Consider the following 14,446-nt stretch of genomic DNA (forward strand, 5'->3'; position numbering starts at 1 on the left):
GTGCAGAGTAGAGCTGCACAATTAACCCTTTGCAACCACAGAGCACAGAGCACATTGGCTTAATTTCTTTCCAAAATAATGGAAAGAAGGCAATGAGCAAATTAAGAAACTACCCAAAAATGGGCCAAAAAAAGGATTAAAAATATGTTTAGCCTATAAGAAAGAACATTACCTGAAAATAAGCACAAAAAAGAAAAGTTAAAAATAAACTTTAAAAAAAATAGCCAAAAAAGTGTTAAAATCTAAAATAAATCTCAATATATTTTTGTGTTAAACAATTTTAATTATATTATTTCAGTAATTATGAAAATATTTTTTGCCTGCTGGTATATCTCTTGTCCTGAATTGTCCTGACTAAAAGGTTTTGACTCGGTAAACACCACCGACTGGCACTCATGTGATGCAGGTCTGACTTTAACCTCATAGCCCTGCGGAAGGTGGTGGTGCCCGGCCAGGTGCCTGTGAATCCTGGTCCAGTGTGGACTGCGACGTGGAGCAGAATGAAAGCCTTGTGTCGGGACTGTTTGGTTTCTAAACATTCTGCTGGAAGCTGCACACACACTTTTTCTCCACCTTTTGATGCCGGTTTTAGGCTTACACAGACATATGTGTGTGTGCGCGAGTGTGTTTTATGTATGCTTGGCCGACAGATATACATCTCTCTGAGCTGCAGAGTGTGTCCCAGACAGGCCACAGTACCAGATCCTGGCTGCCAAATCCAACACTTGAATAACTACCTTACCTTTGCAGTATTACAGTATGTTTTATTCCCCTTTAAGTCTCCCTCTAGCTCTGGCACTCTCTTTCAGTGCACTTCTATCACCCAGGGGCAGTTCAGGAACATTTCCCAGTGTTCATTAGTTCCCTAGTTTTCTTCCCGCAGGATATATAGAGATGTACATTGGTCATGCTGACTGTGTGTTTGATATTTGGTGTTCTAGTTTGTGTCTCCACTAGTGTATTTTGGCAACTGCTCATGACTTTGCCATGAAACCAAAGTCATACTGTGGGATGGAGCCTATCTATATGAAGTGTACTTGGATCCACCGTTGGGGGCTCTTTGTTCAGTATATATTAGGGGTGTAAATCACTGTGTTCAACACCATATGAATATTGCATCAATACTTCCGACAGCGATACGATATTTGCTGATATCACAGAGAATATGAGCTGATACAATATGCTCTGTAACACAGTCAGTTGCAGAGAAGGCTGCCACCTCATTTTTTGTCTTGCTTTTGGCCAAAAAAGATAAAAAAAAAAAAACAACATCATCTAAATAATTGGAAATAGTTAAAACTGCTTAATTCTTTCAGAAAGTGCTTTCTGGGAAAATAAAATGTTTTCATTTTAATCCAAACTGTGATTTCTTTCCTAAAACTGACTTGAAGACAAACTTCTCCCAACATCCTCAAAACGTGGATTAACAACAAGATCTTTTAACAAATGCATAAAAATCAGCTCAATCATAACTGTCAAGTATCAAAGACAAAACAACTGTCTTTTGTAAATTGTGTTTTCCCCACACATACAACATGCTAACATTCTTAGCATAAGCCTATGGCATTTTACATTGCATAAATGAGCTTAGAGGCTAGCAGACTTTTACTTTTCTCATAAATTAACCAATTGATATGTATTACTAATGCTATCTCTTACTCGCCTTTGGTTTAAGTCACTGCATCCCCGACAGAACAACACGGATGAATTTCAGTCTGCATGCATGCTTTTTTCAGTAAAACATTGTTGTAACAGAGCAGCTAATACTGCTGCAAGAAGTTAGCAAAGTGAGATGCCTGGCATGTGTGTTGTGTTTCCCTAGTGCAGCTTTTGTTTACATATGACATGCTCTATCTGTTAACCCCGAGCTGCTTTCCATCGTCTACCGAACGCTTAGTGACGGTGACACAGAATTTCAAAACAAAGGCGCATCTGAGAGAGGATCATATGGATCAATGTTTACACTTTGCATCGATGATACGTGATCATTGCTCATTTAATCTATATATCGGTGCAAATAGATGGGTTGTTACACCCCTAGTATTTATTCCAGTTTTTTAGGAGAGAAGGGGGCAAAACCTGCCTGACTTTCTCTCTCCCATCCCGTTTGTTTAGGGCTTATTATCATTTAGCTCACTAATTACCTCAATGAACTCATTTCAACATGGGTAATGGGGAAAAGACACACAACTAGCAAACACACCCATGCTACGAACACACACAAACATCCACACAGACTCTTCTGTGAGCCTAACGAGTGGTGATTAGTGGGTCTCAGCTAGGCGTGGTTAGGCTGTGTAACATCATTCTGCACTGTGGACTCTGCTAATTCACTTCTCTTTATCTAATTACCCAGGGTGCGCACACACACACACAGACACACACACAAACACATGCACCAGCACACTGCAGACACACCACCTGCATATATCTTTCCTGCAGATATGCAAAGTGACCTCATTATTCCAGAGGTATCCATTTATATATTTATATTTTTATCTGTTAATAAACAGCCCATTGTCCTCAGGTTACTGAGGCTGGTGGTTACAGCCAAGAATATGGCTTATTACTGTTCCTCTAGAGACGCGCGGTGTAAAAACATCTTTTCTCCACATCCTTGCCTGATGTTGCTTGCTGTCATACACAGATGCCTGCATATGGAAATTGTCTTAAAAATAGGCCTTTATACATAATATGACTTTCTCTGGGGTGTCATGAGGGCTAGTTTATTGTCCATGAGTACATGACCGTCCCAGACCGTCAAAGATTGATTTATTCAGGAATGATATATAGTTTGAGCATGTAGCTGTTGCTGTGGCATGTGTTATGCAGATTTAAAAAAACAAGTATTAAGTTGACTCATAGATAAGTAATCCCTCTTAATCATCACGTCTGACCCACCAGAAGTGTGTGGTGGTATATTTATCTGCAGAGACCCACACTTCCTGGTTTTCTTATTATTTTACTGTTGTCTGGACTTGAGTGGTTTGAAGCAGAGTCCTGCATGGATCTGATTTTTAAGATCTCCTCCTGAACGATGTGCAGTACCACATCGGCCCAGCCACCTGCACGTGACCAATTAGTTTGCTGACTTGACCCCCAACTCAACATCCGCAGCCAGACCCAAAACTTCAAATCCTATCTTACTGAATTCATTGCAATATTTTACTTAAAAAAACATGTATCTCAATTTATTTGTTGTAAATTCATCTATTTGAAATTTAAATTAAAAAAAGAAAAAAACAACAAAAAAACAAACCAAAAAAAAGAAGAAATGAAGAATTTTCTTGTTTTAGTTTGAAAGTCATGAGTTCAGAGCAAATATAAGACATGGTTTTCAAAGTAAAATATTTAAATGAAATAAATTCTGTGGTGTTAAGATTTCTTAAATCTCTTATGTGCTTCCATAAATGAGACTTAGCTGCATTTGTGTGTATGTGTACACACACACACACACACACACACACACACACACACACACATATATATATATATATATATATATATACATACATACATACATACATACATACATACATATATATATATATATATATATATATATATATATATATATATATATATATATATATATATGTACATTATTTTTTTTCCTGCAGACCCAAACGATGGTTTTTCAGTCTTCATCTTTAGGACCCAGAACACTGCTGGTTTTCTGTCCTGCTAGTTAATTTCCTTTAATTGCTTTCACTGTGTATCCCAGGTGTGATTCAGTCCCTCATTACATGGCTAGAATAAAAATCAGCAGGACTCTGTGACTCAAGGATCAGTAATAAACCCATCTTGTGAAACAAATGCTTTTAGGTGAAAATGATTAGTGGTTATTTTATTGTTAAAAACATTTTCTATGTTTAAACTGTGTGATTTAGACCTAAAGTGTGTCTCTGGATGACGTAAGAATATAACAAGCAGCCTGAGCTCGGGATTGGAGGTGTTTGTGCGTGTGTGTGTGTGTGTGTGTGTGTGTGTGTGTGTGAGAGAGAGAGAGAGAGAGAGAGAGAGAGAGAGAGAGAGAGAGAATTGAGAGAGAGAGAGAGAGAGAGAGAGAGAGAGAGAGAGAGAGAGAGAGAGAGAGAGAGAGAGAGAGAGAGAGAGAGAGAATGTGCAGTTATTCCTGGCATAGGGACAGTCTGTGACTCAGAGATAATGGTTCTCTGTAGAGCGTGTGTGTGTGCATGTGTGTTCGTATGTCTACGAGTGACTATAGCTATATGCTGCTGACGTGTGTGTGTGTGTGTGTTTTTGTGTATGAAAGAAGGAGAGACTGCGAGTGGATGGTGCACACATGCTATTTGCTAGGGACCACTGTCGTACTATTCAATCAATACCCCAACACACACACACACACACACACACACACACACACACACACACACACACACACACCCCTCCGCACCCTAAGCACCCATGGGAGTGCCTGCTTTCATTAAGTAGGCCTGCTGCTTCTTTCTGGTGTAGTTTTGGGGGTGGGGTGTTGTAGAAAAGGGGAGAGGAAATGTAAGGGAGTTTTGTGAAAATATGACCAAGATGGGCAAGAAATAAGTCTAAAACATTATTAACAAAGCTACGTCCAGTAGGGATTTAGGGGTGCACACAGTTCGGTTCATACCTCAGTTTAGGATTCGCAGTTTGGTACAGTGGAAAAATAACAGTTGCATAAGGATCTTTTTGCTTTCACTTATTTTGAACAGACAGTAGTGCAAGTGTCAGACACTTAAAATTCTCTCGCTGGGGATTGGGGGAGCATTTTGCCCCCTGGCAACTCTGGTAAACTATTTTTTATTATAAATATAACGAACATTTCAAACTCTTGTGTATTAAACTTTACAAACACTGAACAGACAGGCAAACAGACTTTCCCAAAAGGCAACAGGTCACAACAGGCTATAAAACTTAAAACATCTCATACGATGTGGAATTGGAAAAAAAACTAAATACATAGAATAATATAAAATAAAGTGATGCATTATGAGGAGTGTAACTGAAGTCCGTTATAACTGTATTTAGGGGGCTTTCACATCAGAGACCCAGGTCTAAATCTGAGCACACTCAACCCCAAAGTGCAGTTGTTTGATTAGTGTAAACATTGTGTAGCGCACCCGAGCACATTACACCAGTCTGTGGCTGCGTGTGCCGGAAAAGGTTTCATGTGTACTCCTGTATGGTACGCGTCAGCCAACTGTGCAAAAACACAGAAATGGACTGCGATTTCAAGTGACTACAAGGAATTTTTCAGCCCATGCTGCGTGCATGCAATGGGCCAAGCTAATATGTGCAATAATGAATGATGAATTCAAGCACTCCTCAGAAAATCCAAAATTTAAATTTCATTTGATTGGGAAGTTGTTCTGACTTTTGGTTTTATTAACTTTAAAGACATAATGTGGAAACAACATGGTTGGATGTTACAAAAAAAATTTGTTTTGAACTTTTTTAAAAATATATTTACATGGTTTAAACACCATATTAATAGCTGTTTATTGCTTCACAGTTAAGAATTATTTTCCCCCTGTTTATTGCAAATGACGCCTGAAAGAGCTGAACCAGGGCTACCCAGATTTGTGACGTTGCTATAGCAACCCCCCGCCATGCCAGCATCACATGCCACGACCCCCAAACTGCAAGAGATTAGTACAAATACACGACCTGTTACAGTCTAATGTCCAGCTAATTTAATGCTGATACACCTAAAAACTGTTTAAATTTGAAACCTTTTTGTACACTCTGGACACACTGATAAACATGTTTTCTTTTGCTGTTTAACAGATAAATGAGTTTAAAGTTGGTTTAATTGTGGGTCATAAATGAACAGTAATTCCTGTGTTTCTGAGATGCCAATGAAATTTCAAAATCTCTGACAAAATAAACATAAATCCAGGTTAATGACAAAAGTCATAAAACTTTAAATAAAAACCCAGTCCTAATTAAACATCCAGTCCCTTTTACAAGCCCAGTATAGCGACACATTTTGAAGCCTGTCTGCGTTAGGGGGGGGGGGGTTTACTTGCGCTTTTCACAGGTTTTTTTCTAGCCTTTGGGTCATTTCTTCTTTTGTTGCTCATTACCTTCTTCTCATGTTTATGGATAAAATAAAGCCCGGGTTAAATTAATCATTTGATTGCATTTCCCATCTTTGCTCAGCAAGTTTTGTGTGAAAGGAATCAAAAGCCTGTCCATTATAGACACCTGTCCCAGATAAAAGCCTCTTCAGTTCAGTGATTTAAGCCAATAATTGTCCGGGTTATCAAGTGAAGTGATGACACTTAGACAACAGCAGCGTGCCTTCTTAACATCACTGCCACAAAGCACGCGTCTGTAACTGTGCGTCATCGCTTCACACAAGCTTCCTGTCCCCTGTCCACAACATGAGACAGGTGTTTTCAGATTTCCACGCTCTGAGAAATATTTTCAAAGCGCTCAGTTTTGGATGTACCAAACGGTGGCTTAGTGTGTATGGAGGGGTAAACAGAGAGAGCGACAGATTGTTGTCAGATTTGGCCAACCCAGTGTGCGTGCACCTGTGCTTATGGTAGTGACTCATTCAGTGTGTACTATCTTCGGCCTGCCTTTGTGCTGAAAAACTTAGCGTCGCAGCTTCATCACATGGTGCTGAGAACACAACGCAAGCACACATAAATTGACTGATGCAGATACACACTGAGGCCGAGCCAGGAGGTCTTTTACCACAGCTTCAGGGCGGTAATGATCATAACAGCTACAGTATCTAGTAGGATCTTACAGTTACAGTACTCTTTGTAGGGCTCCCATCAACTTCCCTCTGAGATCCATAAGAAGACACATAATTATCCTGTCCATGTGCAAATAGGAACACCACCAGCTGTTTTAGCCTCTCTTGTCCCTTTATCTCCTCTGTTTTGACACTAGTCTCTCTGTCTTTATCTCTCTGCACTGTGACCAAATGAAAAGGATGAGTATACAAGAAAAAAAACAAGCACTCTGAGAGAAAAGGAGGGAGAGAGAGGACAGAGGGTGCAAGATGGAGAGGTTTCATCTGGCTCCTCCCTCTGTTGCTATGACAGCAGGTTGTGTTGGCATGCACTGGAGTTGGCACTGCCCTCACCTCTGGCATCAGGGCACCCTGGGGAGTGAGTGCGTGTCTGTGTGTGTGTGTGTGTGTGTGTGTGTGTGTGTGTGTGTGTGTGTGTGTGTGTGTGTGTGTGTGAGTATATTCTTTGAAAGGAACGTAGGAGATGCTGCACTGAAAAAAAACACTGCAATTTGAAGAGAGCATTTATTTTGGTTCCAAAGCACACTTTGTGGAGTCTTTTTGTCCCCAAAATAAGAGATGTGCATGGTTATAAGATATAAACACAATTCTCTCAAAAATGCCTTAAAAAAGTCTGTATTTTCCATTGCAGTGAAAGAACATGTTTTAAGAATATTTTTTTAATTTTAAATTTTATTTTTTTTTACTGTGCAGATTTTATCTTACGCCTGTATTTTTGCACTTAACTGAGTTGAGATAAATGGGTAACTGGTACCAGTTCTGGTATCTGGAGTAGCTAAGAGTAGCCTTTTTAGTGCTTGACTTTCTCTGTTATAACAAAAACAAAATTTCTGAACAAGCTGCAGGCATGACATTGTAGACTAAAAAACAATTCTGCTCCTCTGTTCTTTTCTAATCACACATCGAGCTAATCTTCTGTCTTTTTTGGTCTAATAGTGTGTGTGTGTGTGTGTGTGTATGTGTGTGTGTGTGTGTGTGTGTGTGAGAAAATTTACCGGGAGAATATTTCGATAAAACACAGTCCTCGGAGCTCTTTGGCCAGCGTCCAGACTTCAGTGTACCGTTTGGCGTTCCTTCTTGTCTAAATCTGCCGTTCTCATGCAAATGTGCTCTTAGGTACCCACATTTGGCACTAGTTTGTCCTGCATGAGGTTTTATATCTCAACTTGCTTTATTTGGAGGCCACTTTTGCAAAATGTTACAAGGCCAGGGGTCAGTCACAGCATCCCCATACATTTTTCTAGCTTAGGACATAGGATTTTAGGATGTTACCGGGATTTTAAGATATTTCTAGGACTTTAGGGTGTTTCTAGGATTTTAGGACATTTTCATGATTTTAAAATATTTCTGGGATATTTTCAACATTTTTTTTCTACGATTTTAAGATCAGGCATTTTGACATCAGGGGCTTGGTTGGGACCTCTGTCAGGGGGTGCTGGGGATCCTCCACTGGCATCTTTTTTATAAACAAGCTTTATATTGCTGTTTTATGCACTCTGGCACCTTATGTATACTAAAAGTGCAAAAACATTCACAGTGTAAATCACTTTTTTTTATTTTGAATTAGAAAATGCTTAAAGGGGCAGCCCAGCACTCTGCCAGGGCCCAGATTTGGCCCTTAAGCCATAAGTTGAGTATCACTGTAACTGTGTTTATTCTGAAGCAGTTGTAGCAAATCATCTGCTGTGCTTACTGAAGTTATGGAAGCAATCTTCTGATCACATGTGATATCTGGTAGAATTATTGTCAGTCATGCAACTCCACATTGATATTCCAGCATTCACACACACGTGTGTTTGTGTGAGCTTATTTAGGTATCCAGTTAGTGTGTGCATCTGTGTGCTTGCATGTGCATGCATACCTGTGTATTTGTGATTGTGCACATTGTGTGCATACATGAGGCATGTGTCTGCGCGTACACGTGTGCATGTGTGTGCGTTTTGTCAGCCAAGGGGCCATTTTCTCTCCCTGGCCAGACGGTGCTCTCACCACTGGACAGATGGCCAACACCCTCCCTCTCTTCTTCACCATCCCTTCATCCATCCCTCCTTCTATCCCTCTATCACTGTCTTCCTCTCCTGCAGCCCCCCTTAACACCCCATCACCTCAATCCCTCGTTCCCCACCTCCCAGCATCCCTCCATCCCTCTCTCCCATCACACCTCTCCAATAATAAATCAGAGTGGGATGGAGCCCGTGCACCTCGCTCTAATCTCTCTCACGAACACAAACTCGACGACTAAGCTGCTGTTACTCTTTTACTTTTGTTTTATTGGACCTGAAATGATCAGATAGAAAACCAGTTTGTGCTTGCACAGATACGCTGATGCTGAGCTGACAAAGCTCTCGACAAGCTTTCAAATAACAAAAAAAAATCAGGATCATAAATCAGAAACAGAATCATATAGATGAAGAGCACGTCACAAAAGCGAAACACATTTTCTGCTTGCTGCTCACACACATAAAAGGAGGCTGAAAGCTCTTAATGGGCAAAAATGAGTCTTTTTTGACCCATAAGTGTACTCACTGAAGGAAGTCTATTTTTCATTAAAAGTAATGGATCTTATTGATTCTCTGTAATGGCCAGCAATTCAAATTCAGTAAAAGGGATTTAACTTTATGAGTACCCATTTATAAGGTGCATGTACTGTATACTTTCAATACAGCCCTGCAATTAATCATTGGCAAACCTTTTCCTTTTTCAGTGTTTTTGAGAGTCACTCTCTTTGCAGTCAACTCTATAGTCATTCTGGGAGCTTTAATTAATGTTCTTGTGGTGTTTAATTGCTTTTATTGTTGTAGAATATTGACACCTTTTCTTCCTTTTGCTTGCCTGGGTCCAGATTTTGAATGTTGCCTTTGTGACATTGAAACATTGGTTTCTTGGTTGAAAAGCAGCTATAGACAAAATAGACGCTGCTGTGGAGGCTTTTCTAAATTGACATGTCTTCTCATTATCGCCCAACATCCTAGTTTGTTTTTATTGGCTCCACGCTTAAAACCCTTAAAAATTCGAGTAGCATGACTATGCATCAGTGTGGACTTAAAATGACGTAAGATTCAGGAGGATACATCGGTCTCTGGTAATTAGTTAAAGATAATAGAATCCCACTCCTCCACAGAAATGAGTTAAGGGGGATTAACAGAGCTGTACTCAAGCCTACACCATTCATGGCCTACACACTGAGCATGTACACTTGTGCGGTGCTGCGTGTCTGTGTCGCTCTGCAGTAAGACACGGGTGTAAAAAATTTTAAATTCAAAACAACCATTAAACATGTTTAATGGCGACGAAATCAAACATATAAACCAATTTGCTTCATTATAACTCACAAGTTTCATGCACAAAACACTTGTCTCATACTAGATACATTCTCTTACAAATACAACATTATTAGCACAAACCTGCGTCATTTTACATTGTATCAATAAGCCTGCATGGCAGCAAGTGGAAATGTCCTCTACTCATATGAAGCCAGGAATAACATTTAATACATAAACATTTAACAAAGATAAAGTTACAAAATTCGGCTCAATTACAACTCACAAGGCTCACTGACAAATTATTGTCTTATACTAGAAATGTTCTCTTGCAATGGGGCGGCTGTTGCTCAGAGGTAGAGCAGGTCCTCCTCAAGTCAGAAGTTCCCGTCTCCTCCAGTCAACATGTCGAAGTATTCTTGGGCGAGATACAGAACCCCAAATTGCTCCCAATGCTGCGCCATCTGAGTTTCTTTTACTGGCATCTGCTGTCATTATTCAAGATTGTTACAACTTTGGACTGGTTTGGTTTTGTTCTAGTGATTGGTGCAGTATCTTGGGCTGTATGTGCTATGTTGGGTTATTCTCTGGGTGTTGCTCTGAGGTTAAATAATTTGAGACAGGAGGCAGTGTGCTACGTAAAAAAAAAAAAAAAAAAAAGAAAGCAGAGGGCACAAAGCAAAAAATTAATTTCTTTTACTGCATCTGAAGCCATAAAAGTTCAACTCATTCATGTTTCCTCTCAATACTTTTTTCCGGCTTTTTAACCATCTTTCCCTCAAACTTAGTTTTTCTTGTCTTTCATCCCTTGCACTGACATTATGTAACTCCATCTTTTCTTTATTTTTCTCCTCTCCTCTCCTCTCCTCTCCTCTCCTCCTCTTGAGCCAGTGTCTTCAGTGTCAGTCCTATTGGATCCTCGGCGTTTATAATGTGATAATAAGGTGTGAAAATAGAGACACAATGGAGCAGTGAGGATTGGGGCGACGCAGCCTTCCTCTGGTCCCCTCTCACACTCTGCCTGTCTGCTACCAGGACACACACATTCACACACACACTCCATCACATACCAGAGCGATGTTCCAGACACTCATTATAATAAAGTCAAGTTGCACATCTCAGTGGTAAAATATATTAAGTAGAGAGACCAAGAAAATTCCATTTGTGCAAGTAAAAGCAGGCCAAGCACAACATGTGAGGGTGATGAATATGTCAGTGACTTCTTGGGAAGTTGCTTCAGCTTTTAAACTCACGGTTTTATGATGTGTGTTTGTCTGCAGAGGTCCCGGCGTCTGACCGAGAGGCAGAGCCCAAAGAAGGTCAGGGGGCGGGCGGTGAGGATGGAGAACAAGAGGAGCACGATGAGCGCGATGACCGAGATCATGACGATGAACTCGATGACGAGTCCATGTTCACCTGTGACAACTGTCAACAGGACTTTGACTGTCTGGCTGAGCTCACTGAACACAGAACCAACCACTGCCCAGCTGGTAAGAGCATTCATGTGGATCCAACTGACAAGCCTCAAGCTTTACACTTGTTTCTGACATCAGAAAATCCCAGAAAAAGCAGCTAAATGTCCAACATTATCACGTCATTGATACCGTCACACACTTGGAGTCCTGTATTCATCATTGGTGGGTGCAGGCACAGACATGATCAGGACTAGTTAGTGATAGAAACCTGAATATTCAATGATTGAGATAGCTGACAAAGAAAGGTTAAAACAGGAGGAAGAGGAAAAACAAACACATTTTTTTAATATTATTACTTTCTCAACAGTTAAATCTGTTATTTACTCACCTGAGGACAAACATTGAAGCTACTACAATGCAGATTTTCAGAAAATCATTTTTTGTCTCTTTTTCATTTCATTCATGCAGCTACCCTGACACACTGACATTTTTTTTTTCTGTAATTGATTCTCATTTTAGGATTGAGGTAGAACCAAGTCAAATTTGTTATCATACACTCCGTACACTAATTTACAACCACTTAAATGTGACATGAAAGTGATTTGTATTTGGTGTATATTTGTGCTGGATGTATTTCAGCAGGCTGTTGTCATGGGCTGTAGATATGTTTTCCTACGAGAAGTGATGCAACAAAATTTGTACATATCCTTCTTAATGATGAACCAGTATTTTGTGCATAACTCACGTCGTTCAGAAGAGTGGTTTCCAACTGGTCACAGGGTCCAGATTTTTCCTTAGTCCTTAGTTCAAGGTCCACACATCATAAATTACCACATATTCAATTTCATTTCACAAAATCTAAACAACACATTGGCTTAGAACACAAAGAAAATAAAACGTGCAAGAATAAAAAGAAACCACTGCAAAAGAAACTGCAATTCAAAATAACTTCTTGATCACTTGCGGTGTATTCAGAACAAGATAAGATCATTCTTAATGGTCCATTTTCACAAAAATTTGTCTTGCATGCAGAATGAACAGAATGACATAAAAACAAATAACACACATAAACATCTGTAAGGTCGCCGTCACGCTGTCATCAAAAAGACAATGCAATAAGCAAACATGCGTCCCTCCAACAAACATTGTTACGTGACAACCACATCCACATAATAGAGCGAGGGCACAGTGCCTTTTCCTCCTAATACGATCCCTTTAACTTAGAATGGACCTGCGACCCACTTTTGGACTGCAACCCACCAGTTGGGAACCACTGATTTAGATGGCTGTGGTCACGTTACCTATACGCTGATGGGAGTAAAGAACGAGTGGCTCTGATCTGTTTTGATTGGGGTGGTGGATGACAGGACTTTCACAAAACACCATAATAACTTTACTTACCAAAACCTGGACTCTGTAACTGTGTTAATAACGTAACTCTATGTTAAGGACATTACGTCATTCGAGGGGTGCTAATCCGTAGGATGTCATAAAAACTGCTGTGAGGATACAGTGATTTTGGTGGCAAGGTGGCAAAGATGAAAAGTGTTTGAAGTTTCAGGGAGGTGATAGGCCTCCAAACACAGCCAGTCTTATAGGTTTCTGGATGAGTCAGACTCTCCCCTGTTTCTCAATACCTATAGCCATCGGATTCAGTTATACCCATGTGTCCCACAGGGAGAGACTTGTACATACACACACACACACACACACACACACACACACACACACACACACAAAAGCCGTTATTAGTACTGGTGTAATTAATGGAGGGGCTGAAAGGAACGCGGCGGGGGCATCTGGTTCCTACAGATTAATCCAAACGCTCGCTTAACAAGCCAACACACACACACGTACACACACTTTCTTGCTACTGCAAGGCAGTCTGCCTCTTAGCGTGTGAGAGTGTGTGTGTGTTTACTTTTGATAGGGGGATGAAGAAATAAGGAGAGAGGGGGATGGAGGGCTTTGTTTAAACTGGTGAAGATCGTGTTTCCAGAGACTGTGTAATGTCGATGGTGAGACCCCTGCCTCAGCAACCTCTCATTCACCCGCTGGCCTGACACTCAATCCCACCACCATCACTGGACTTGGTCTCACATGCAGACTTACAGAGATGCTCAGAGATGCAGTATACTGCTCAAATAGTGATAAATATAACTGGAATTTACAGGATTCCAACATGTGTCAATAATGTGAACACAAACAAGGGAATACAACAGAAATGCACTTACAAGAAAACTCTGAGGCTCAGTGAGAGTGTTCAACTCTTCTTTCAGACAGTGGCAAAGGGGGTCCCACTTAGGTTTTTTTGGGGGATGGGGGGCAGAGGCAGTGCACTGTGTAGTGCCTTCATGGGAGGTTTGAGGTGGTTTATAGTTGATGTGTAACACAACAGCGTCAGCCTCTAGCGTGACATATTATGTGTCGGTTGTGTTTTCTAAACAATAACAACGGCATTAACGTTTTAGTAACAATGTTTCAATTTCTCTGTTATATGGCAACTGATCTCATCCTCTGCCTGGAGGGTAAGGATCTCCAGAATCTCATTGTTCTCTCAGTTTGTGGACATTTACAGCCAATTTTCTTTCAATTGGACTCCAACTGTTACTTTTTAAATATCCCGGGGTGGGTTGCATGCAAAACACGTCAAAACATCACATCTCCCCACGCATGGTCATGTCTTTCAGCTTTACCTGTTTTCAACACTTACTACTGCTGTTTTTTGGCTCAGGCATCTGTGCCCCTTTTTCGCGATCATAAGTTATACAAAAGGGCGAGCAGGCATAACGGCACGATATTCCTGCCTTGAACAGGCAGTGTAAAAGCAGCTACGGGTAGCTGACTGTCCTGTATCTGCATGTTATTTGGTAGCTAGAAGGGAGTCCCACTTATGGGGGGTGTTTGGGCCAGCGGCGGTGCACTGTGTTATTCCTTTATGGGAGGTTTGAGGTGGTTAATAGTTGTGATTGCAAAATGTGCCAATATCAGCAGCCATCAGA

General features: G+C 40.5%; 1 protein-coding gene across 2 annotated transcripts in view; it reads left to right on the top strand.

Moving 5' to 3' along the window:
- Positions 1–14,446, top strand: part of znf423 (zinc finger protein 423) — a 193,305-nt gene that overhangs the window by 40,318 nt on the left and 138,541 nt on the right. For both annotated transcript variants that reach the window (XM_042496260.1, XM_042496261.1), the window contains one exon: positions 11,310–11,519. In XM_042496260.1, the coding sequence (XP_042352194.1) occupies positions 11,310–11,519 (210 nt within the window). The remainder of the gene's footprint in view (positions 1–11,309; positions 11,520–14,446) is intronic.

The sequence above is a fragment of the Plectropomus leopardus genome, chromosome 11 (assembly GCF_008729295.1).
Source record: "Plectropomus leopardus isolate mb chromosome 11, YSFRI_Pleo_2.0, whole genome shotgun sequence".
NCBI classification, from domain to species: Eukaryota; Metazoa; Chordata; class Actinopteri; order Perciformes; family Serranidae; genus Plectropomus; species Plectropomus leopardus.